Source organism: Terrapene carolina, unplaced genomic scaffold (genome assembly GCF_002925995.2).
Source record: "Terrapene carolina triunguis isolate 2854851 unplaced genomic scaffold, T_m_triunguis-2.0 Scaffold68, whole genome shotgun sequence".
Lineage (NCBI taxonomy): Eukaryota > Metazoa > Chordata > Testudines > Emydidae > Terrapene > Terrapene triunguis.
Genome location: NW_020664419.1, coordinates 24,019,018 through 24,044,126, shown reverse-complemented (window position 1 = coordinate 24,044,126; position 25,109 = coordinate 24,019,018). Strand labels below are relative to the sequence as shown.

General features: G+C 41.2%; 1 protein-coding gene across 1 annotated transcript in view; it reads right to left on the bottom strand.

Moving 5' to 3' along the window:
• SLC2A13 (solute carrier family 2 member 13) overlaps window positions 1-25,109 on the bottom strand; it is a 331,334-nt gene that overhangs the window by 222,704 nt on the left and 83,521 nt on the right. The window contains exon 3 of the mRNA XM_024216061.2: window positions 12,102-12,310. Within this exon, the coding sequence (XP_024071829.1) occupies window positions 12,102-12,310 (209 nt within the window). The remainder of the gene's footprint in view (window positions 1-12,101; window positions 12,311-25,109) is intronic.

The following is a 25,109-nucleotide window of genomic DNA, read 5'->3' as shown; positions in this document are numbered from 1 at the left end:
CTGCTACTTGTGTGCTCACTCCCTGCCTAAGGGACTGAGCTTGAACTGTTATTTGTGGGCTCCAACCCTGCCTAAGGGACAAAGCCCGAAACTGTTATTAGTTTTGTAGCAGGGCGGCCTGGCTCCCAGCCGCCCCTGAAAGGGACGAGCCCCACCCCGGAACGTCTACACACGGATTCGTCTCCCCATACAAAAGTTCGCAGGGCTTTTCCTGTCTATCTGGCCAGTGCATCGGAGTTGAGAGTGCTGTCCAGAGCGGTCACAATGGAGCACTCTGGGATAGCTCCCGGAGGCCAATACCATCGAATTGCATCCAAACTACCCCAAATTCGACCCAGCAAGGCCGATTTCAGTGCTAATCCCCTCATCGGGTAGGAGTACCCAAATCGATTTTAAGAGCCCCTTAAGTCGACAAAAATGGCTTCATAGTGTGGACAGGTGTAGGGTTAAATCGATCTAACGCTGCTAAATTTGACCTAAACTCGTAGTGTAGACCAGGGCTAAGAAAAAGAAACTCAAATAAAAGTGTGAAATAAAAAATTTAGACCTAGCCCATGCTCCGCACACTGCAGAAGTGATTCCTTATTGTATGTTATGTGAAACTATTAACATTCCCACTTGTCCTGATGTAGTGAATTTACCCAGAGGAAGTAATTACAGTAGTCAGGGAGGGAATTTATCCAATTCTTTTTGTGCTAATAATTAAGAAATAAGACAGGTACTGTGTTGTGACACATTATAAGCCTGAGGCAACATGAGTGATGCATTAACAGTTCATGCCCCAATATTAACAAACTACTGATGCCAAACTTCATTAAAAATGAATGTTTAACTAAGTCCATTCCATATGATTGGGTCACGTCCACATCTTCCTAACACAACTTTCACATTTACAATCATGCATCTTAAAAATAAAACAAGTTCATACTAAGTGACAGAACACCAAATTCTAACAAGACAAGTTGTCAAACATCTTTCCAATTCCATGTTTACAATTGCAATAAGATGTTTTATAATAGGGTATTATTGGGAAAAATGTTATCAATTGGGTGACATTTTACAGATTCCAGAGATTTTAAGGCCAGAAGGAACCATTATAATCTTCTAGCCTGACCTCCTGCTTAACATAAGGCCTGGTCTACACTGGGGGAGGAGGGGGGAAATCGATCTAAGATACGCAACTTCAGCTACGAGAATAGCGTAGCTGAAGTCGACGTATCTTAGATCGACTTAGATTGACTTACTTCGCATCCTCGCGGCGCAGGATCGACGGCCGCCGCTCCCCCGTCAACTCCACTTCCGCCTCTCGCAGCGGTGGAGTTCCGGAGTCAACGGGGAGCACGTTCAGGGATTGATTTATCGTGTCTAGATGAGACGCAATAAATCGATCCCCGATAGATCGATCACTACCCGCCCATCCGGCAGGTAGTGTAGACGTACCCTTAGGTACAGAGTTTCACCCAATAATTTCCTGTATCGAGTTCCAAAACTCCAGCCAGTCCTTATATGACTGGGATTGTATCATTATGTTGGCCTTTAAAACAAAAATATATATACATAATGGTTATCCATGGAGGTTGTGGAATCTCCATCATTAGAGTTTTTAAGAACAGGAAACATACACACACCTGTGGGATGGTCTAGGTCTACTTCATCCTGACTTAGCACATGGAGATGAACTAAATGACCTCAAGATCCCTTCCAGCCCTACATTTCTGTGATTTATATTAATCTAGATTGGGTTTTTTAACTGACTAGTGATTTCTAGTATATCAGTTTTTGGATGCTCAACTTAAGATACTTTAAAGGCCCTGATTTTCAGGAAGTGCCAAGAACTCACCCTGTGAAAATCAGGCCCTGTTAAGGGGTCTCATTTTGGGTACCCCAAACTAGGGTATCCAAAAATATACATCACTTTTGAAATTCTTGGCCACATTGTTAAATAGGAGGCTAGAAGTTAACAACTTTTAAATCTTCCTTAATAGAATGTTTAAAGAAACAGCTAAATGCTTTCTAATATATTGAACATTTAGAAACAGGTAAACGTTGCTAACCACCCATTTAGAAAAATGTGTGCATGTTCATCCTTAAGCAATAAAATATCAGGGTTCAACAGAACAAATTATGTAAAGTTTCCTAAATAATGTAGGTTTTGATTTGGATATTCCAGCTGTTTGCAGCACCTCTGACCCTTGTATTATATGCTTAATCAATTAAATAAAAGCTTTCTTACTAGTAATATCTTTATTTTTATCTTAATTAGTACCTTTTGTTATATTTTTCTGCAAGTGTTGAGAGAGTCTCTAACCTACATAATAAGTTCAGTTTCTCCGAGGTAGAACATGCAAAGCTTTGATAAAATATGTCAGATCTACTGTGTTATGAAAGACCATTGAACAATTTTTATTTTGTGGAACAAAGTTTTAATAAATGGAGTCACTGTATATTACGCCAATGAGACTGGAGAAAAGTGCCAACACGGAAAAAATTTGCTTTTGTCCTGGGTATTTACTTCCTCTTTTTACAGATATGTAAACGCAATATTAATAGAAAGCAATATTTTAAAATGGAAAAATATCTATTTTACCTGTTGATGAGATAAATTAACATATTCTTCAATGAAGGGATCTTAGAAATGAGAGAAATCATTTTTCCCCACCTTAAAACCAGCTGTTGTAGTAGATTTATTCATAACAGGAACAGAATTTCCCTTAATGAAATCCTGTTTTGCTCCACTGACAAGATGCCAGTTATCCTACTAGCTTATCAGTATTCTGTTATAACGGAGTAGCAAACATTTACATTGTGTATATCCCTGTAACTAAATAGCCCATAAGAGAAAGAAGCCTTGTGGAATGCAAATGAAGAGCTTTAACAGAAAAGTACTAATTTCAAAGCAAGTGGCCCTTGTGTGTGATGACCAGATGTCAAAGACTAAGTGGATTCCTCACTCTCCATCATCAAAGGAAAAGCCCATGTGAGTAGTGATACTGTCAGCTTGTTTTCTGTGAGAAGAAGCTATAAGTATGGATTCAAGGAAAGATCCTTCATCTCTGGACTGTTTGGACTCGTACAGGGCAGAATAAGTGAACGAGAAGACAGAGGTCCCCGGAGATATTCTGGGTAGCCCTGAAAGGCTTTTGGGAAACTGGCAGGTTTGGTATTATAGACTGACTCACCTGTATATATATTTTACCTGCTTTAACCTCTCAATAACTCACTTCCTTTTCTTAGCTAATAAACCTTTAGTTAGTTTTCTACAGAATTGGCAATCAGCATTGTCTTTGATGTAAGATCTAGAGTACCAATTGATCTGGGGTAAGTGACTGGTCTCTTGGGACTGGGAGCAATGTGATGGGATCTTTGGTATAAGTGACCATTTATCAAAGACCAGTTTGTCTGGGTGGCAAGATAGACTGGAGTGGCTATGGGGACTGCATCTGACTCCATGGTAAGACTGATATAGTGATCCAGGAGTTCACATTTGTTACTAGCTTGGTGAAACCTAATTATAGACATACCACCAGTTTGGGGTGCATGTCCTGAGGTAGGCACACACAGTTGTGAGCCACTCCAGACAGCATAACATTTTACCTCTATATTTGGCACTGATGCACCAATACTGGAATACTGTGTCCAGTTCTGGTGTCCAAAATTGAAGAAGGTTGATAAATTAAAGAGGGTTCAGAGAAAAACTAGAGAATGATTAAAGGGTTAGAAAACATGCCTTATAGCGATAGACTCAAGGAGCTCAATCAATTTAGCTTAACAGAGAGAAGGTTAAGGAGTGACTTGATTAGACTACATAAGTATCTATATGAGCAACAAATATATTATAATGGGCTCTTCAATCTACCAGAGAAAGGTATCACACGATTCAAAGGCTGGAAATTGAAGCTAGACAAATTCAGACTGGAAATAAATTATTAATTTTTAACCGTCGGAGTAATTAACCATTACAACAATTTACCAAAGGTTGTGGTGGATTCTTTATCACTGACAATTTTTAAATCAAGAGTGGATGTTTTTCTAAAAGCTCTGCTCTAGGAATTATCTGGGGAAAGTTCTATGGCCTGTGTTACTCAGGAGATGAGACTAGACTATCACAATGGTCCCTTTTGGCCTTGGAATCTATGAACTCAGAGTGCCGGGATGGGGGAGAGGGAGGGGAAAGCTAGCCCTGTAACCATGGCACCTACAATTTAGCAAGGTGACTATTAATAATGTTAAAAAAGGTATGCTTCAATAACTAATGTCTGAACAAACAAAAGTTTAACAAGAAAACCTATTCTTCTACTCTAGTCCTTTCATCATAGGACTTTCAATGTATTAAATAATTATGTGGACTTTTATTCATCAAATTAAAACATCTATTTTACAGTTTCCCTCTCATCTTCACAAGGTTAAAGAGCAAAGAAGCTACAAGCTTACCTCCAATTTTAGCTGTCAGAGTATGTTCTGTGACCCAAACAATGAATCGTATTGTTTAACTGTAGTGGAGTGTTACAATTGTTTCCTAGTGGTCAAAGAAATCTTTCCCCTATGCTCATTTAACTCTTTCATGGAACACTGCATTTTTGCCTAAATCCCTGTTACATGTAAATATGCAGCTACCGTGGGAGTAATCTTTTTGGAATTGTATATTCAGTTCTGAAGTTGAAATAGTGAAAAACCAGACTTTTTTCCTTTTTAATTAAATGAACTCTTGAATACCATTAGATATTCTGAAGGTAGCATAATTTCATTTCCTTTTAAGCACATTATGGATATGTCTTTTATATTTACATATGCTTATTTCTTATCCAAAATTATATCAATATGACTACCACATAAAAACATATGCTCACAGATAGCACAAGTTGTGTGGTTAATGCATGTGCACACAAAAATCAGGAAATTCAAAGTTGTGTTTCCCTGGCTGCTTCTGACAAATCAACATGAAAATCAGAGACTATTCACCAGGCTGATTGCACTACATACTCAACCAATCTGACTTTAAATTGAACTTGCTATCTAGATGCTCTTCTTTCAGTGTTGCTGGGTTATTCTCCACCCACTCTAAAGGGACACATTTATAGCCTTTAACAAGCATGTTCTTTCACCAACAAATTCTAGCACTGAGACTAGTAGCAGATTAGATATCACAGTCATCTTGAAGGAAGCAAACCTCAGACTATTGTCCAATCATATTAGGTAAATAGAATTACATCACTGAAGAATCTGTCTCAATGGCACGGGCCCCAGGCCATGAACTAAGCGTTGCCACTTTCACCATAACAATCAAAATCTTTCCTGTCCTCATCATCCATGTAATCAAAACTGTCATTGTGAAGACAAGAAGCCTGCATTAATCAAGGCATGCTCCCTGCTCCAATTTATTCAATGTCACTACAAAAGTCATCTCTCCACCTTCACTATGTCACCTCCCTTGAATCTCTTTAATGAATTATTCAGCGAAGGAGTAAGCCTACTTCCTCAACTCTACAGAACCTTACCCTTTCATCTTTGCTCTTCCTTGCGATTTCCCTCAGACCTTCCTCCTTCCAGTTCCTTTTGTCCCATGGCCATTATTTATGCTATACACAATAATCTCTACTTGTCAGCCAAGCAACTGCCCCTCCAGCAAGCTTACTACTTCCAGGAATCTTTCAAACCAACCACCTCTGCACATGCTCTTTTACCTGATGTCTTGTGCTCCATCTCACCTATGTCTTGTCCATTAGGTTGCAAACAGTTTGGAGCATGGCATGTATCTTGTTCTAAGCTTGTAAACCACTATGCAAGTTTACAATGCTATAAAGCTGACTTAACAATACTGAATTTATTTGGATGACATACTTCTTTCAAATCCAAGAAATATTCTTGCTTTTACAGTTTCCTAGAATTCAACTGAGCTCCTAAATGGTATGGAAATTGGGATTGGAAGTCTCTAACTTCTGGAAACTGACTTGAAAGCCAAGTTAGTTACTCTCACTGGTGTAACCCAAGTACAAAAGAACGTACTTTTTGCCCTATGGGAGGACTTTTTGCCTTATGGGATTGCCTCTTTCTCTATATTTTTAAAACTTGAGCTATAGCTGTAGCTAGACAAAAATGAATATAGTTATATATTAAGTGTTTCCATTCAACTCCAATCTATAGATGATGATTGGTTTGAAGCAACCGGTGTATGTTGATAAGTATTCTGAAGACTGATGAAGACCAAATTTCCTTGATTTACTATTTTCCAAAGTTCTGGTTTGAATCTTCTGGAGATTAAGAAACTGTTCGTACATTTTTAATTCATACACTTTTCCTTTAGTGGGGCTGGCATAAAGTTGATATGCAGAAGATTTATTGTACTTTCAAAGGCCTAGTTTTCTTTTTCAAAAGATGTAACACCCTGTTGAAGCTTGAGCTTCAAAAAAAAAAAAAACTTTAATGCAAGTTCTAGTTATTGAAAGCACACACCAAAATATTAATATTAGCTTTCATGAAGTGAACTCTGTCCCATTCCTACTGATAATGTCTGAACAAATAACAGACTGACATCAAACTTGTCTTGTTACAGTGAGTAGAGTCAGACTATTCTCTACTATTGTTCTGTCTGGGAAAATCAACAAAAAGGCAAAAGTAGAAATGTGCAAATGTGAACTTTCATGGTGAATGCCGGAAAGGTGTCTTGTCTTCAGAAGCAGCCTTTGAATAAGTCTTTTCTTCCTTGGCTGTAAGTAAAAGGGATTTTGTTCTGGAATGTAGTTTAGTGCTGCATCACATCCTTCCCTGAAGAACATCTGACCTTTAAAGGGCAAAGTAATTATCCTTCCTTTCCAGGTTAAATTTCCTGACCAAAGATTTACCTACAAAATGCTACCTTAAAAACCAGGGTTTACAGCTAGATTTTGTGAAGGTAGGAAAACAACATCTATACATGACACTCAGAAAACTTTACTGCTACGGAAATGAAGTCTTAGAGAGGATTCTTCATAGTAGTCAGCTACACATGATCTACTCTCCAATACTACAGAATAACTTTTGGAAGTTTGTGTTATTTGTGAACGGATTTAGGACCAACCTTTTAGCACTGCTCTAAAATGTTAGAAATAGAATAAATATATCCTTTAAAATATACAGTCTTCACCTTATTTGTCTCACTGAGGACATGACCATTATGCTTATTATACAGTGCACTTTTCAATGAAGAGCAGAGATGTGGTAGACAAATTAAGCCAGCCTTTCAAGGGCATGTCAATAAATGGAAGGAACATCAGAACAACTTTTTATTTGCTGCCTTATTTATCTACTGTTTACCATTTTAGATGTGTTAACTGTCTGACACGTTCCACATTCATGGCCAAATTACTGCAGGAGTCATTTTCTAATTACACTATCTCACAATACGTTGCTTAGTGATTTCCCTGGACATTTTTGGGGACATCAGATAACTTCATATTTCATTTGCCTACATTCTCAGAATTGTAGGTCATCCAACAAGGTCGTTCTTTGGCTTCCGCTCAAAGCCAGTCAAAATCTCTTACAGACTATGTGTTATCAGATGGGAAGAGTTCTGCTTGTTTCTTTCAAGAAGACTATAAAGAAAATGGCTCTGAATTCGAATTGTTGAAAAGCCAAGAATAAAACTGAAATTCCCCTGTAAGCAAGACATTTTTCTGCCTGCACCTCATAAAGTAGACACACACAGCACACTATATCCAGACCTATGCCCTTCCTGGTATTTGGTTTTGTGACAGACAACAAAAGCTTCAGGCTAAGCTGTTTACACAAACCTCGCTGTTCTTCGGTTTTCCTTAAGTATCCCTAGTTCCTTCTGTCAGAGACACCAACCCATCTTACACCGTGTTTAGAGATAAGATCCACCTAATAGTATGAGTCAGCAATAATTGCTGGGTTAAAGCCCTCAGCAAGGATGACATAAGGAGCCCTGCATCCATAATGCAGGATCATAGAAAAACCCCGCTCCAGCACACTCAAATTTAGCTGATGTCCATAGCAGCAAGCACATTAATATCTTTTTGGGCTGCAGGCCTGCCACACAGTGCAACTCTCAGTAAAGATAAAGGCATTCAAAAGGGAACTAATGGAAGAATTAATGAACAACACACCTCTAGGACCCCTCTGGAGGACCAGTTTAAAATTGTTGTAACAAAACACCACAGACTCAAAGAGTGACAGAACCTAAACATGGTCATGAAAGAAAAGTTACAAGAAATAAAAGAAGGGGTACTGGAAAACTCTGCTCCTGCAAAAATATTGGCAAAGTGCAGCTTGATGATAGAGCAGCTGGAGAAGGGAATGGTAGCCAAGAATAATCATGTATTCAGGGTACTGGTAGAGAAGAATTCCTGACTCAATTAACTTTACAGGAAAATCTGTTGCAAGCTGAAACCAAGTGAAGATGAGGAACTAACTTACAAGAAGAAAGAATGCACCAGCTCTAAGCAGGAGAATGTATAACCCAAGAATGGAGGTGGGAATGCCCATTTTTATTCTGATGACCAGGAACAAGTTGTGAGGGAAATCAAGGATTAATCAACTACACCATTTCAGAGAGCAAAAACACTTCTCAGATTCAGCCCAAAGCCAGGTCTGAGTTCAGAATGTACAAAAATTAACAACCATCTAGGCTGGAGGAGTAAGAGAAAAAGGAAGAGATGGATGCCTCCCTCCTGTTTCCAGAAACAAAGGATTATTTATGGAGAACACATTTTATCATTACAGACACAAGTAGACTGTTAACCAGAGAGCAAAGGCCATAGCTGGATAGTCTGCTATAGGAGCAGAACATTAGATTGATCACCATCTACTGCAATATTGTTGAATTTTGTAGATCATTCTGGGTGAATTGCACCCAACAGCAGAGGTGCAGTGCATCATGTAAGCCCCACAGAGTGTTCCAAGGGAGAGCTACACATGAAGTCACCCTGGCGGGGAGACCTCTGCACACCCACTGTCTTCCCGAGGTTGTCACATAAGGTGTGATTTAGGGCAGGCCAAGGGAGGAGTCAAGTGATGCATTATTATATAGCAGCTCATGCAAAGTAGCACAGAGGGTGATGCAGTCACTGATCTAGTCCACAGGTGGGAGTGGGGGGGGGGGGAGGAGAAGGGATTCTGTTGCAGTCCCACACTGAATCCAGACTGTACAATCTCGCACACACATCATCCATGTAAACTCCAGTTATTCAGTCTTCATGCAGATAACCGCACTTTCAGCAGGATCCTGAATGAAATTTAAATGTGCTTGGTTTCATGTTTGATTTCACTCGCAATATGTGCTTTGCTACATCTGTACTTTTTATATTGCTTGGAACTAGGAGTGGATACATGAGCAGGAGCTATGATTTTGGGTACTTTCAGCAACTCAAAGAATAATTTAAATAAGTGGACAGAGAACTTTCCATTATTTGACTTAGTGAAATCTAACTGGGTCATTAACTTTGATTGTTTTAAAAATATATAGACACCACAAAAGCAGTAACCTGATTTATTTAAAGTAAGGAGCCACACTATCAGACTAAACGAATTTATCTAAAGATGACTACAGTAACTCCTCACTTAACGTCCTCCCGCTTAACGTTGTTTCGAAGTTACGTCACTGATCCATTAGGGAACATACTCGTTTAAAGTTGTGCAATACTCCCTTATAACGTTGTTTGGCTGACTTTACAAGGGAGCATTGCACAAGTTTCTCTTCTCCGCCTCCTCCCTCTCCCTCCCAGTGCTTCCCTCGCCGCCAAACAGCTGTTTGGAGGCGCTTAGGACTTTCTGGGAGGGAGGGAGCGAGCGAGCGGGGAAGCAGCCCCCTGCCGGCAGGGCCACCTGGAACACAGGGGCTTTAGGCGCTGCAGGGCCCTGGGTTAAGGGGGCCCCTTTCGGAATGCGGCCCTGCGAGCACGGGACGGAGGACTCAGGAGGAGCAGGGGCAGCCGCGCAGCCAGCAGCTGGAGAGAAGCGGCACTTTCCCCTTCAAAGCATCGCTTCTCTCCAGCCGGCTTTGCAAGGGAAAGCGCCTCTTCTCTCTGGCCGCTGGCTCGCGGCTGCCCCTGTTCCTCTGGAGTCCTCTGGCCCCTGCTTGCAGGGCCGCATTCTGAAAGGGGCTTTAGAGCTGCAGGCCAGGCCCTGGGGCCTCCTTAGCCCAGGGCCTGCAGCCCCTAAAGCCCCTGCATTCTGGGTGGCCCTGCCTGCCGGGGGGAGGGGGGCAGCTCCCAGAATTGCTGCTCCCAGAATCGCAGCCAACTGGACGGTGCCACACTGCGCAGAGTCACCTGCATACCCCCTGCATCAAACAGGAGCTGCCCCAGGTAAGTGCTCTGCACCGCCTGCTTGCCCCAGCCCTGAGCGCCCTCCCGCACCCCCACCCTGAGTGCCCTCCCGCACCCTAACTCCCTCCAAGACCCCGCACCCCCAACCTGAGTCCCAGGAGTAAGCCAGGGGCACCTCCCCACCACAGTACAGTATATAATGCCTTTTGTCTGCCCCCCAAAAATTTCCTTGGAACCTAACCCCCTACATTTACATTAAATCTCATGGGAAAATTGGATTCATTTAACACCGTTTCACTTAAAGTTGCATTTTTCAGGAACATAACTACAACATTAAGTGAGGAGTTACTGTACTTGACTTTATATATGCTAACTTTTTTAAACCAGTGGTTCTCAACTTTTCCCAGCTACTGAAACCTGAGCCCTGCCACCCACATATTAAGCATGTATCTTAGCTTTGTAGTGCCCCCTGTGCCATGGAGCCCCGGGCAGTTGCCGTCCCCTAAAGCTGGCCCTACACTTGCAACAACCCTAAACCTGTCCTGTGACCCTCCCCACCTTCCACAGGCCATGACCTACAGGTTGAGAAACACTGATCTAGATGAGATGATGTACCCCATGGAAAACCTCTGAGTATCCCCAGGGATACACGTACCGCTGGTTGAGAACCATGGTTTTAAACCATGCACAAAACTACTACAGTTAGAATAGCTTTGAAATGTTTGCTTTGGAGTGTGATTTTCAAAAGTGTGTAAGTCAACTACCCACCTCAAGTGCCACTGAGTTGACTTGTACTCCTGAGTTATACACTTTTGAAAATCCCAACTAAAATGAACATGACTCCAAAAACACTCCAAATTGTGTAACCTGTCGCAGACGCCAAGTCGACAGCAACAAAGTAATTTGATTATGTACTATCAGACGGGAAAAATTTTAAATACACACTACCACCAGGTAACTCCTGTTGCACTTCCCACCAGCTCTGAGTGGTAGAAGTTGTCTCCTTGGTGATTTCAGAAATAATGACTTTCAAAGGTTGTCTTGTACTTCTTGCTTCCTTACATAATTACTATAGTTACTGTCCCTTAGTTGTCAACCTCAGAAAAAGGTAGGGGGAAAAAAAAAAAAAAATCAAGGAGTCAACGGAACTGCTCACATGCTTACAGTTAAACACGCACAAGTATTTGCGGGATCAGAGCATAAAGATGTAAAAGAAATACAAAGAATTTGAATGACCACACCACAATTTAAAGGTAGAGCATAAATGACTTCAAAAGACTGTGTTTACTATAATGTTGATAGTAATGTATATGTCTAGTTCTGTAAGTCTTGCTAACAGTTGCTTGCTGAGATTCTGCTCAGCCAAGACATAGCCTCTGGATAACTTCAGGCATTTGAGGGATTAACCCTTCCATAGCCTCGATTTTGTCCTTTCCTACATACCAATCTTTTTTCTATCAATGATAGAAATGAACATACAAAATAGATATATTTAACTTAAGTATAAATCTACTCATGTCCATCTTATAATAACAGATTATTTGTGAACTATATGCCTTGCTTATTCCTTCTTTAAACATACATTTCAAGTGACAACATAAAATCTTATAATATATAGCTTCATTTTTCCTCACTTAAAAAATAAAATCAGGATAGCATTTACAACAGCATCTTCAGTTCTACAGATGAATTTCTTTAGACTTAAACTACCAATATGATAATACTTGAAATATTTACAAGATCAGGAAAAAACATTAAATTACCACAAAGTACAATTTCCTGTTATTTGCCTCCTTAGTGACATAGGTAGACAGAGATGCCAAGAAATTTCTAACCTACCTGCTCCAACTTCTTTTTCTTCCTCTTCAATGTTGTTTTTGATACTATCATATTCCTCATCAATTGTCTGGTTGCCACGTATCTGAGACAGAATTCTCCGTGCTTTCTGAGTTTGGCCTTTCTGAATCAGCCAGCGGGGGCTTTCAGGAAGAAACAGGAAGCCAAAAAACTGTATAATTGCTGGAACTGCTGAGAGGCCCAGCATGTACCTACAAACAAACAAAAATATCTTTAATTCAAACTTAAAAAATTCTCACATCTGCAAGTGCTCCAGCTCCCATTAGCCACTTTCTAAAAACACATCCCGCAGCTTAAATAACCAAATGGGTGAATGTATGCTTCACAAAAGCAGCATCCAGGATTTTTGATCAGAATCAAAAGGAATCTTGAAGAGACTGTTGTGCTGCTTACATTTAACTTGGGTGTTAAAAAAGACATAATATTCACTACAAAGACATAACTTTCAATTTCAGTTCTTTACAAAATAATTACTTTACAACACATCTGCCTTTATGGCCGCACTTCTCAGCGCCACCAACAGAAGACTCAACATTATAATTGCCATTTCTACAGGGCAATTCAAGTGGATGGCCCCAAAATGTAAAACTCCCCCAAGAAGTTTCCATGCTGTTTTAAAAAATCCCAGGGGATGGAGAAAAATAGCCTCAAACACAAATGCTACAGCAGTCTTAAAAATACCAAATTCTTCACTGGGAAACCCTTCAGAAAATGGGGAAATGGCAGAAGTGCTAAATTACGTTTTTGTTTCAGTTTTCACCAAAAAGTTTAGTAGTGATTGGACGTCTAACATAGTTAATGCCAGTGAAAATGAGGTAGGATCAGAGGCTAAAATAGGGAAAGAACAAGTTAAAAATTACATAGACAAGCCAGATATCTTTTAAGTGCCCAGGGCCTGATGAAATATATCCTAGAATACTCAAGGAGCTGACTAAGGAGCTATCTGAGCCATTAGTAATTATCTTTGAAAAGTCATGGAAGACAGGAGAGATTCCAGAGGACTAGAAAAGTGCATATATAGTGCCACTCTATAAAAAGGGAAATAAGGACAACCTGGGGAATTACAGACCAGTCAGCTTAACTTCAGTACCCGGCAAGATAATGGAGCAAATAATTAAGCAATCAATTTGCAAACATCTAGATGATAGTAAGGTGATAAGTAACAGTCAGCATGGATTTGTCAAGAACAAATCATGTCAAACCAACCTAATAGCTTTCTTTGACACGGTAACAAGCTTTGTGGATAGGGGGAAGTAAAGATATATCACATGTAAGGCTTTTGATACTGTCTAATGAGCTTCTCATAAACAAACTAGGGAAATACAACCTAGATGGAGTTACTATAAAGTGGGTGCATAACTTATTTTAAAACCATTCCTAGAGAGTAGTTATCAGTGGTTCACAGTCAAGCTGGAAGGGCATATCAAATGGGGTCCCACAGGGATCAGTTCTGGGTTCAGTTCTGTTCAATATCTTCATCAGTGATTTAGATAATGGCACAGATATACACTTATAAAGTTTGTGGACGATGCTAAGCTGGGAAGGGTTACAAGTGCTTTGGAGGATAGGATTAAAATTCAAAATGATCTGGACAAACTGGAGAAATGGCCTGAAGTAAACAGGATGAAATTAAATAAGAACAAATGCAAAGTACTCCATTTAGGAAGGAACAATCGGTTCCACAAATACAAAATAGGAAATGATTGCCTAGGAAGGAGCAATGCAGAAAGGTGTCGGGGGGGGGGGGCATAGTGGATCACAAGCTAAATATGAGTCAACAGTGCAACACTATTGAAAAAAAAAAGAAAGAAAGAAAAAAAACCCCAAAAGACATCATTCTGGGATGTGTTAGAAGGAGTGTTGTAAATGAGACGTGAGAAATAATTCTTCCATTCTTACTCAGGCCTCAGTTGCAGTATTGTGTCCAGTTCTGGGCACCACATTTCAGGAAAGATGTGGACAAATTGGAGAAAGTCCAGAGAAGAGCAACAAAAATTATTAAAGATCTAGAAAACATCACCTACGATGGAAGATTGAAAAAAATGGGTATATTTAGGCTGGAAAAGAGAAGATTGAGAGGGGACACGATAACAGTTTTCAAGTACAGAAAAGGCTGTTACAAAGAGAAAGGAGAAAAAATATTCTCTTTAACCTCAGACGATAGGACAAGAAGCAATGCTCTTAAATTGCAGCAAGGGAGGTTTAGGTTGGACATTAGGAAAAACTTGCTATCAGGGTAGCTAAGCACTGGAATAAATTGCCTAGGGAGGTTGTAGAATCTCCATCACTGGAGATTTTTAAAAGCAGGTTAGACAAACCTGTCAGCTATGGTCTAGATAATACTTAGTCCTGTCATGAGTGCAGGGGACTGGACTAAATGATCTTTCGAGGTCCCTTCCAGTCCTACGATTCTATGCTGGGATTACGAACACACATGATAACACAATATTCACTAAACACTAGTGTAAATCAGCACTAACTCCACTGAAATCAATGGAATTGAACTGGTATAAAATCAGCTACAGGGTAATCTGGCCCATAATTTCTTCTATTTCCCACCCCTAATAGCTCCATTCTTGTAGACCAGAAGGTGACTTAAGCAGGTGAGGATTCTGCCCTCTGAAATGCTTGGAAGATAGGATGCTCATCAATTTCAACCCAGATGGCTCACAAGAATGAGTCTGGAGGTAAAAGCCCCACATGTCAGCAATCGCAGTAGCGAAGAGTCTTGGGTTGATAAATACCCCAAGTCCTTACCTGGGCTATTTACAATATTGATTTTTTTGGGGGGAGGGGTGGAGAACTTAGGTTTGTCTCTTCAGTGTGGGGAGGAAATGATAAGAGAAAATTGGTTATAGAGAGAGGGGGCAAATTCTATTTCTGATGCTTGAGTCAAAATAGAATTCTCCTCACTCTCCCATAGCCATATTGGTTTTTCATGGCTAAAAAGTAACACACTTATGTTGTGACAGTAAAGCTGGTGTGAGTCTAAATATACACAGGAGTAAGGATCTATGGAGTAGACATATTTACAATTTTCTGACTATATGTACAAATGCAACAGAGAAACTTCATTTTAATTGACACAGGACCCACCCATGTAAAAAGGAGTTAATTTCTGACTTTTGGAAGGCAGTTTGCCTCGATCCAGCTCTGGAGTCTCTAAAAGTCCAATTCAAAACATCATCATCCATATGTGGAGTTGGAATTTACTCTTCCATTTACAATACGCTGGCTGATCTAACATTCTGTGATCATCTCCAGGGTTATGGTTGGGAGAACAAGCTAGGCTGCCAATGCTGGAACCCAGTAATGATTAACAACCTTATGTCATATCTTGCCCTGGCTACGCAGGGCAATTAAAACAGAAGACAAAAGTAAACTGACAGTACAGAGTTCTAGGGTTCTGATCTATGTGCTTTTGCTTATTTCTTCTGTTTTATTTCTTCAAAAATAAAATGACAGACACGAGTAATAATAAATAATGTATTTGCAAACACAAATATATTAGTTTTCAAAACAGTAAAACTGAAATACCAGTACATATTTCTAGCATACTGCACTGAAGAATTATAGACTATAAATGATCCAATCATACACATGTATAGAAACAGACATTTGGCTCAGCTGTAAAGTGAATTTTTTCCCCCCACATTGAATCCAGGATATTCCATAACATCCAAACCTAAAGCTGATTTCCACTTATGCATAACTAGTTTTCACAATTATATGTACTCAAAGTATTTCTGCACATATTTTTGTTCAGAATATACTCCAAAGCCTCCCCATGTGTATGAAGTTTATATAGTTTTCTGGCTTTTCAGCATGGTAATGAAAAAGTAAGTGTTATTTAGCTCACAAAAAGGTCTTTCACTTAAAATGTCACAGTAGGTCAGGCAAAGGCAGAAGTCCTCCAGTTTCATGATCTATCTCAAAAAATCTTAAAGAATAAAATGTTCTTCAGCTTTTCTAGCCAAAGTTTGATTTGTTTAGAAATTATGGATATTCAAAAAAGAACATCCAGGAAGGTAACAGCATAATTTAAGTAATTTGTTTTTTAAATTCATCTTTTTACTGTACATGAAATCACCACATTCATCAAGCATTGGAAGAAACCTGAAGATATCTGGATGTTTTATTTCAAATGGTCCTGGAACCACTCTAAATGCAGCTAACACCTTGTTCACTTCATTAGTTATCTTGACTGTACTAGCTGCAAACATACCCCTAGTAGATTCTTTATACAGCAAAATTTAGTGTATAAACATCCTCACACCCTGAAATGATTCCATTAGCTAACAGAATTAACAGTGGTTATTTCAACTGGACTTGAAAAACAAATGTTTTTCAGTCTCAAGGTGCATGCTTCCAGACAGGGAGCGGGGGGCAACAAAATCTCATTCCTGGACATTTTGCAAAGTACACTATAAAGAGAAAACAACCAAACAGTGGGGGGAGGGATCATTCAAACATTAGAGGAATTTAATTTCAGGCCTGCTACCCAAATTCATTTAGTGATAAGCCAAAACATGGTTACAATTGAAATGGAAGCAATATAAAGGCCATCAAAAAATTTTATTTATGGGTTTAATGAAGATGGTAACTGCAGGGCAAAGAGACAGAGAATGGAAGAGGAGGGGGATGAAGGAGCATGTAGTAGCTAAGGTAAAGAGGGACAAGTTGGCTATTCTGAACAGTGCACATCCATCCCAATCTTTCATATCAACCTGTGGGTAGCAGATTTAATCCTCTGGCTACTAACTTATATCTTGACTTTAGCAAAGCTTTTGATACGGTCTCCCATAGTATTCTTGCCAGCAAGTTAAAAAAGTATGGATTGGATGAATGGACTATAAGGTGGATAGAAAGCTGGCTAGATCATTGGGCTCAATGGGTAGTGATCAATGGCTCCATGTCTAGTTGACAGCCAGTATCAAGCGAGTGCCACAGGGGTCTGTCCTGGGGCCAGTTTTGTTCAACATCTTTATTAAAGATCTGGATGATGGGATGGATTGCACCCTCAGCAAGTTCACAGATGACACTAAGCTGCGGGGAAGAGGGATAGGGAAGGTAGGGGTAGGGTCCAGAGTGACCTAGACAAATAGGAGGATTGGGCTAAAAGGAATCTGATGAGGTTCAACAAGGACAAGTGCAGAGTCCTGCAAATAGGACGGAAGAATCCCATGCACTGCTACAGGCTGGGGACTGACTGGCTAAGCGGCAGTTCTGCTGAAAAAGACCTGGGGATTACAGTGAACAAGAAGCTGGACATGAGTCAACAGTGTGCTCTTGTTGCCAAGAAGCTTAATGGCATATTGGGCTGCACTAGTAGGAGCATTGCCAGCAGATCGAGGAAAGTGATTATTCCCCCTCTATTCAGCACTGGAGTATTGTGTCCAGTTCTGGGCCTCCCCCCCCCACTACAGAAAGGATGTGGACAAACTGAAGAGAGAGTCCAGCGGAGGGCAAAGAAAGTGATATGGGGGCTGGAGCAGATGACTTATGAGGAGAGGCTGAGGGAACTGGGCTTATTTAGTCTGCCGAAGAGAAGAGTGAGGGTGGATTTGATAGCAGCCTTCAACTACCTGAAGGGGGGTTCCAAAGAGGATGGAGTTAGGCTGTTCTCAGTGGTGGCAGATGACAGAACAAGGAGCAATAGTCTCAAGTTGCAGTGGGGGAGGTCTAGGTTGGATATTAGGAAAAACTATTTCACTAGAAGGGTGGTGAAGCACTGGAATGGGTTACCTAAGGAGGTGGTGGAATCTCCATCCTTTGAGGTTTTTAAGGCCCAGCTTGACAAAGCCCTGGCTGAGATGATTTAGTTGGGGTTGGTCCTGTTTTTGAGCAGGGGGTTGGACTAGATGAACCTCCTGAGGTCCCTTCCAACTTTAATCTTTTATGATTCTGTAGTAAATTCCAAACCTTATTTGTGAGTAGACTGCAGGAAAGATGGTGAAAGGACAAGTAAAGACAACTCAGGAAACAATATCCCGTCACCTATTATAAAAAGAAAAGCAGACACTACAAAGAGAAAGTAAATCAAGAGAAGAAAGCTGTAGTAGGCAAAGCTGATTGAGCAGCATTTGACCAACATATCTGACAAATGTCACCAGTATTCACTAAGTAACGCGCCAATTAGCCATGTGGCTATCACACACTATTCATGAATATATTTATTCAGTGAACACCAGTAAACTTCATCAAATGATATACTCAACATATGGTTCTTCTACCATTTGTCCATCTCTAATAGTAAGTTGATGTTTTAAAAGAGAGGACTAAATATATTACAATCACATATAGTACATAATTGGTTTATTCCTTTAAATTACAGGGAGCGTGACAGCAGAGCTGACTTTCAACCTGATCTATGAGGTTTAGTCCTCTAGATTTTAGACAAAAGGTATATATTTCCTGTTTTGTCCGTGATAAAGTGCTTTATCAATATAATTAATATGCCTGAGTGCTATGTTTGTAGTCACAATGGAGTATGGAGAGCAAGCCAAGAGGAAAAATACCTGAAGAGCCAAGAGTATAAATCTACTGCAAGTTGACTAGCTGCCTGGTCTGGAAATAGGAATAACTTTCAGTCTAGATTTGGTATATTACAGTATAACATAGGTCCTAATGTCACTCTGGCAATTTTTAAAAACGTACATCTAGTGAGCTAGCATTCAGAAATCTAATATATTTCTTTCCTATGGAGAGTATAAGACTGAATTTGAAGCCAAATGCCTAACAGAAGTGAAAAAAATCCAGCATGAAATTTAATATATTTTCTGTAACATTCCTCCTCAGAGACATCACTATAATACTTTTGAGTTGGCATTGGGAGAGTATATAAACATGACAGGAGAATCATGCTGAATTTTTTTGTTTTGTTTTGTTTGTAATTTACTATCCAGTATTTGCAAGAACAAGTAGAGATTAGAGAAGGTGTTTACCATTTTCATTGGCATTAGCAGGTTAAAGAATATTTCGGTAAATTAGATGTATTCACGTCAAGAGGAAAATTCACCCTAGGATACTTGAACAAGATGAAGCAATCTTGGAACCATTAGCAATTATCGTTGAGAACTAATGGAGGATGGGTGAGGTCCCAGAGAACTGGAGAAGAGCACACATAGTACCTTATCTTTAAAATGGGGAGCAAAGAGGACTGGGAAATTCTAGACCAATCAGCCTAACTTCGAAACCTTGAAAGTTACTGGAACAAAATTACTGTAAGCATCTTGAAGATAATAGGGTTATAAGGAAACAAAATGACAGTGATAAGGTCTCTCCAAGAAAAATACCAACGGTCCTTAAGAGAACAATGGGGGACCTGTTCATTGGGAAATGCCTACCAGCCTGTCTAACAGTCCTATCTTTCCAAGCCCAAAGTCTAAAATCAAAAGGACTGCTAAGGCCAGATCTGCACTACAAACTTCTACTGGCACAGCTACTTAGTCAGGGCTGTGATTTGTAACGGACATAGGTATGCTAACAAAAGGCCATATGGTAGATGCAGTTATACTGGCAGAACTTCTCCATTATAAATTGCATCCACACTAGAAGCACCTTGCCTGTTCAGTATACCAGTGAGGCTATACCAGCAAAATGCTCCTAGTGTAGATCCTCAGCCATTAAAAACCTCTGCCTTGAGACTAAGGCTTTGTCTATACACAATTTTGTTGACAAAAGGCAGTCTGTCTCTCCCAGCCCAGAAATGGAGGAAATTGGGCTAAGGGGAACTTACCAGAAGTGGCAATGAAAGATTAAGAATTAAGTAATATCAGAGGTGTGTAGACTTTTGGTTGTTTTAACCCTCTTCTCTGCTTGCTTCATACCTTTTGGTGTATAAACAAGCAGCTCATTTTGGCATTCTCTGCTCCTCTGCTCCTCTAAGACCTCATCCATCCTCCATGACTTTTCAAAGATAATCGTTAACGGGTCTGAGATTGCTTCAGCTAGTTCCTTAGGAACCCTACAGTGAATTTTATCGGGCCCTGCCAACTTAAATACATCTAAATATTCTTTAACCTGTTCTTTACCTGATTTTGGCTTGCATTCCTTCCCCCTTGTTGTTAATATTAAGTGTTCAGAATAGGGTGACCAGATGAGGGGAAGAAAATATCGGGACACATGGGAGTGGGAGGGTGCCCGCCGGCAGAGCAAAAAAAAAGCTGAGTCCTGCCCCGTGCTGCCGGCGGATATCGGGACAAAATGCGTCCCAACCAAAGATCGGTCGGGACGCGGGACAGACACCGAAATATCGAGACAGTCCCGATTTTATCGGGACGTCTGGTCACCCTAGTTCAGAATCTGGTCACAATTACCTTTTTAGTGAAGACTGAAGCAAAACAGGCATTAAACTCCTCAGCCTTCTTGATGCCATCAGTTATTAGCTCTCTCTTCCTGCTAAGTAGAGGACCTACACTTTCCTTCATCTTTCTTTTACTCCTAATGTATTTATAGAACCTCTTCTTATTGCCTTTTACATCTCTTGGTAGATGTAACTCATTTTGTGACTTAATCTTTCTAGTACAAACAGTCCCTACCTGTTTGTACTATTCTTTTAGTTTCCATTTTTTTGAAAATAGACATATATATATATATAATGTACAAGGTGCTCTCCATACGCACAGGAAGACAGTCCCTGCTCTGAAAACCATAGTATTAAAAAAAAACAAAAAACCACCACACACACACAGTTGAGGAGTTATCTGCTTCTCCCTACTAGTTCCTAACCAAACAGAGGGGAATGTATGTTGGAGACTGAGGACATTTCCTACCAGAAGGCTGCAAAGGTGTAATGATATTCACTTCTGATGATACCCCAGACTGCTTAACTCCTAGCAACCAGAAAACCTTTGTGATGCCTGGACTAGTGATCTCTGTCTGACCAAGCCAAGTCCATTTATGGGGACCCAATCCCAGGTGTTAGGTAAATAGCCATTTGGCTAATGATTAATATAGTTTTGGCACAAATACTAGTAAGGTAAATGTTTTTATAACAAGACAGGCATTTAGAATCTGCTCAAAAATTTAAAAGGGAACTACTGGCAGAACATGAAAAAAATCAAAGGTTATTTTATCTTTTACTTCAGTTTAATAAATTTACAGAAGAAAACTGAAAGCAGATAACTGACACTTGAAATAAATTGGAACGGTAATTTACACTTAAATAAGGTCACTGTTCTGAGGTACATGCAACTGTACTTCATTCTTCTGTCTGATTTAAAAATTAAAAGCAAAATCTCCTGAAACTGTAAAAGCTAATTCTTTAGATACTGACAGAGGTTTTCTAAACATGCCTAGCAATTCATTTATTTGCTGTGAATTGTAAGCGATGCAAAAAGTTTAATTTAGTTGCATAATTATAGAAAAACACAGTTCAGCTAAGGCCTTTCATGCTTGTCAGACATACATCCTCAAAGCAAAATAAAGCCCTTCACATTTGCTGTTCATTTGTAGCTTTTATTTTCCCCCCACAAATAAGCAGTTAACTCTTGCTTCATAGAGCACAGGATCTGGTCCAAGAGGTGACTATAATTAAGGCTAAGATTATGTCACAAAGGTCACGATTTCCAGAGACCCCCCCCCCATGACATTTTCCGCTTCAGTCCCAGGGCAGCTGGAGCTGTCAGCTAATGGGGAGCCCCCTGCAGCTCCCAGGCACTGTGGGCAGCAGTTGCTGGACCTTCCCTCCCCTCCTGCAGCAGGGCTCAGGCTCTCGTTCCCCTGTCGGCCCCATTTTTCCAACAGTTATTTTTAGTAAAAGTCAGGGACAGGTCACAGGCATCCGTGAATTTTTGTTTATTGCCCCTGACCAAAATCTTAGCTATAACTAAATCGCTCAGTAATAGAGACAAAATGCAATTAAATTCAACATCCTTGCGGGGGGGAGGACGGGGAGAGAAACCCACCACAGTAGCATTTAACTTCAGAAAGAGGAACTACACAAAAATGAGGAAGCTAGTAAAGTGGAAATTTCATAGAACAGTCCCAAGACTGACATGCCTGCAAGCTGCATGGAAATGTTTTAAAAACTTCATAATAGAGGCTCAAACTATATGGAGAAAAGAGAAAAGAAAAAAAAAAAAAACCACAACACCACCACCACACACAAACAAAAAAAAAAAAAAAAAAACAAAAAAAATAAAAAAAAAAAATTCAAAAGACAAAAAAAAATCAAAAGAAAAACTGAAAAAAAAAAAAAATGTTTTTAAGTACATCAGAAGCAGGAACCCTGCCAAACAATCAGTGGGTCACAGGATGATCAAGGTGCCAAAGAAGCACTTAAGGAAGAGATGGCTGTTGCGGAAAATTCTTTGCATCACTCTTCACTGAATAGCATATGAGGGAGATTCCCACACCCCTGAGCCATTGTTTTTACCGTGTTTCCCCGAAAATAAGACAGTGTCTTATATTAATTTTTGCTCCCAAAGATGCGCTAGGTCTTATTTTCAGGGGAGGTCTTATTTTTCCTGGAGCTTCGGGGCCTTATATTCCGGGGTGGCCTTATTATCGGGGAGGTCTTATTTTCAGGGGATGTCTTATATTACAGCGAGAGGCAAAACTGGAAGTAGGTCTTATTTTCGGGGGATGTCTTATTTTCGGGGAAACAGGGTAGGTGACAAATCTGACTGAGGTGTCAATAGTGGAGGTTTTGGAACAAATTGATAAATTAAACAGTAATAAGTCTCCAGAACCAGATAGTTTTATTCATCCAAGAATTCAGATATGAAATTGCAGAGCTACTAACTGTGGTATGAGCCTATCACTTAAATCAGCCTCTGTACCAGATGACTGGAGGATAGGCTATGTAAATGCTCCAAAGGTAATCCTGGCAATTACAGGCTGGTAAGCCTTACATCAGTCCCAGGCAAATTGGTTGAAACTAAAGTAAATAACAGAACGATCAGACACATAGATGAACACCATATATTGGGGAAGAGTCAACATGGTTTTTGTAAAGGGAAAACATGCCTCATCAATCTGTTACAATTCTTTGAGGCAGTCAACAAGCATGTGCACAAGGGTGATCCAGCAGATATAATGTACTAGAACTTTCAGAAAGCCTTGGTGAGGTCCCTCATCAAAGGGTCTTAGGCAAACTAAGCAGTCATGAGATAAGAGGGAAGATCCTCTCATGGATCAGTAACTGGTTAAAAGATAAGACACAAAGGGCAGAATAAATGGTCATTTTTCACAGTGGAGAGGGGTTAATAGTGGGGTTCCCTCAAGGAAATGTACTGGGACTATGCTGTTCAAAGTATTCATAAATTATCTGTAAAAGAGGGTGAACACTAAGGTGCCAAATTTGCCGAGGATACAGAATTACTCAAGATAGTTAAGTCCAAAGCAGACTGCAAAGGGAATCTCACTAAACTGGGTGACTGGACAGCAAAATGGAAGAAGAAATTCAAGTTGACAAGTGCAAAGTAATGCACATTGGAAAATATAATCCCAACTATACATACAAAAATAATGGGGTCTACATTAGCTGTTACCACACAAGAATGAGAATATCATAATGCCACTATATTGTACACCCACACCTTGAACACTACGTGCAGTTCTGGTCGCCCCATCTTAGAAAAGATATATTAGAACTGGAAAAGGTACAGAGAAGGGCAGTGTAGCGAAGTGAGACTCACCAGCGCAGCGCCTCCTGCTGGTCATCTTGGGAATTAGCTCTTTTCAGCCTTCGGAGCGCTCCCTGCCAGCAGGTGTCTCCCCTGCCTCAGGCCCCGTGTCCCACCCAGACCCCAGTGCCACTTTCCTCAGGGTTCTGCCCAACACAGTACTCCCACACACTGGGTCTCCCCTCCCAGGGGAACCCCCAACCCTCTACTCCCACCTTGCTTCAGTGGCTACTGCCAGTCGTCATCTAGCCCCTTTCTCAAGGGGAAGACAGCCGTAATGGCCACTCATGACTGGCAAGAGCGTTGGACCAGCTGCCTCTGTGTATTGCCAGGCTGCACCCCTGCAGCCCCAGTACCTTCTTAGGCCTTAACCAAGGCCTCAGCCTGGGGAGTTGCCAGGCTGGAGCTCCCCAGCTCCTTTGCCCTTCCCCAGCACTGCTCAGCCTCAGGTACCCTTGCTCCTTCAGGCAGCTAGGTCCTTCTCTCTCCACAGCTAAAGAGAGATTCCTTCAGCTTCTGGCCCACAGCCCTCTTATCAGGGCCAGCTGGGCCCTAATTGAGTTGGCCAGAGCTGTGGCTGCTTCCCCAATCAGCCTAGTTTGGCTGCTTTCAATCCCTGTTCTCCAGGAGGTGGAGGCCACCTTGTCACCCGTTTCTCTTGTCTTCCTGCAGTGGGCCCTGCGAGAGGGCGCTCCCCGCCCACCCCTCACCCCGGGCCCTCCGGACATTTTTATTCGGCCCCTGTTCCGCGAGCCCCGCCGGCCTCCCCGTTCCCACACCCCAAGCTGGCTGCACACCCTGCAGCCGGTCCGGTTCGAAACCGCTCCTAGAGGCCAACTGTACACGCTCGTGCTCCACACACTGCATTTCCCCACCCTCGCGTCCCGCCCCGAAACCAAATGGCGGGACTATCTTCCACCTAAAGAGGGTGAGGAGCCCCGGTGGGCCAGCCTTTATTCCACCTTGATCCTATGGCCCGCTGGGGACATCGGTTGCCAGCTCCTTCATGGAGCCATGAGCACGGGGGTGTACCTGGCGCGGTACACACCTGTACCCAAGGCCTGCCCCTTTTGCGGCGTGACGGAGAACCTGGCGCACACCTATCTTGAATGCGCCAGGTTGCAGCCTCTATTCCGGCTCCTCCAGAACCTCTTGTTGAGATTCTGGCTGCACTTTTCCTCGCACCTGTTCCTTTTTGCACACCCCATCCATGGCCCCACGAAGTCATGAGACCTCCTCCTCAACCTCCTCCTGGCCCTCGCCAAACTCTCCATCTACACTACCAGGAGGAGGATGCTGGATGAGGGGGTGCTCTGCGACTGTGGGGCCTATTTCCGTTCCTCCCTAGTTTCACGCATCC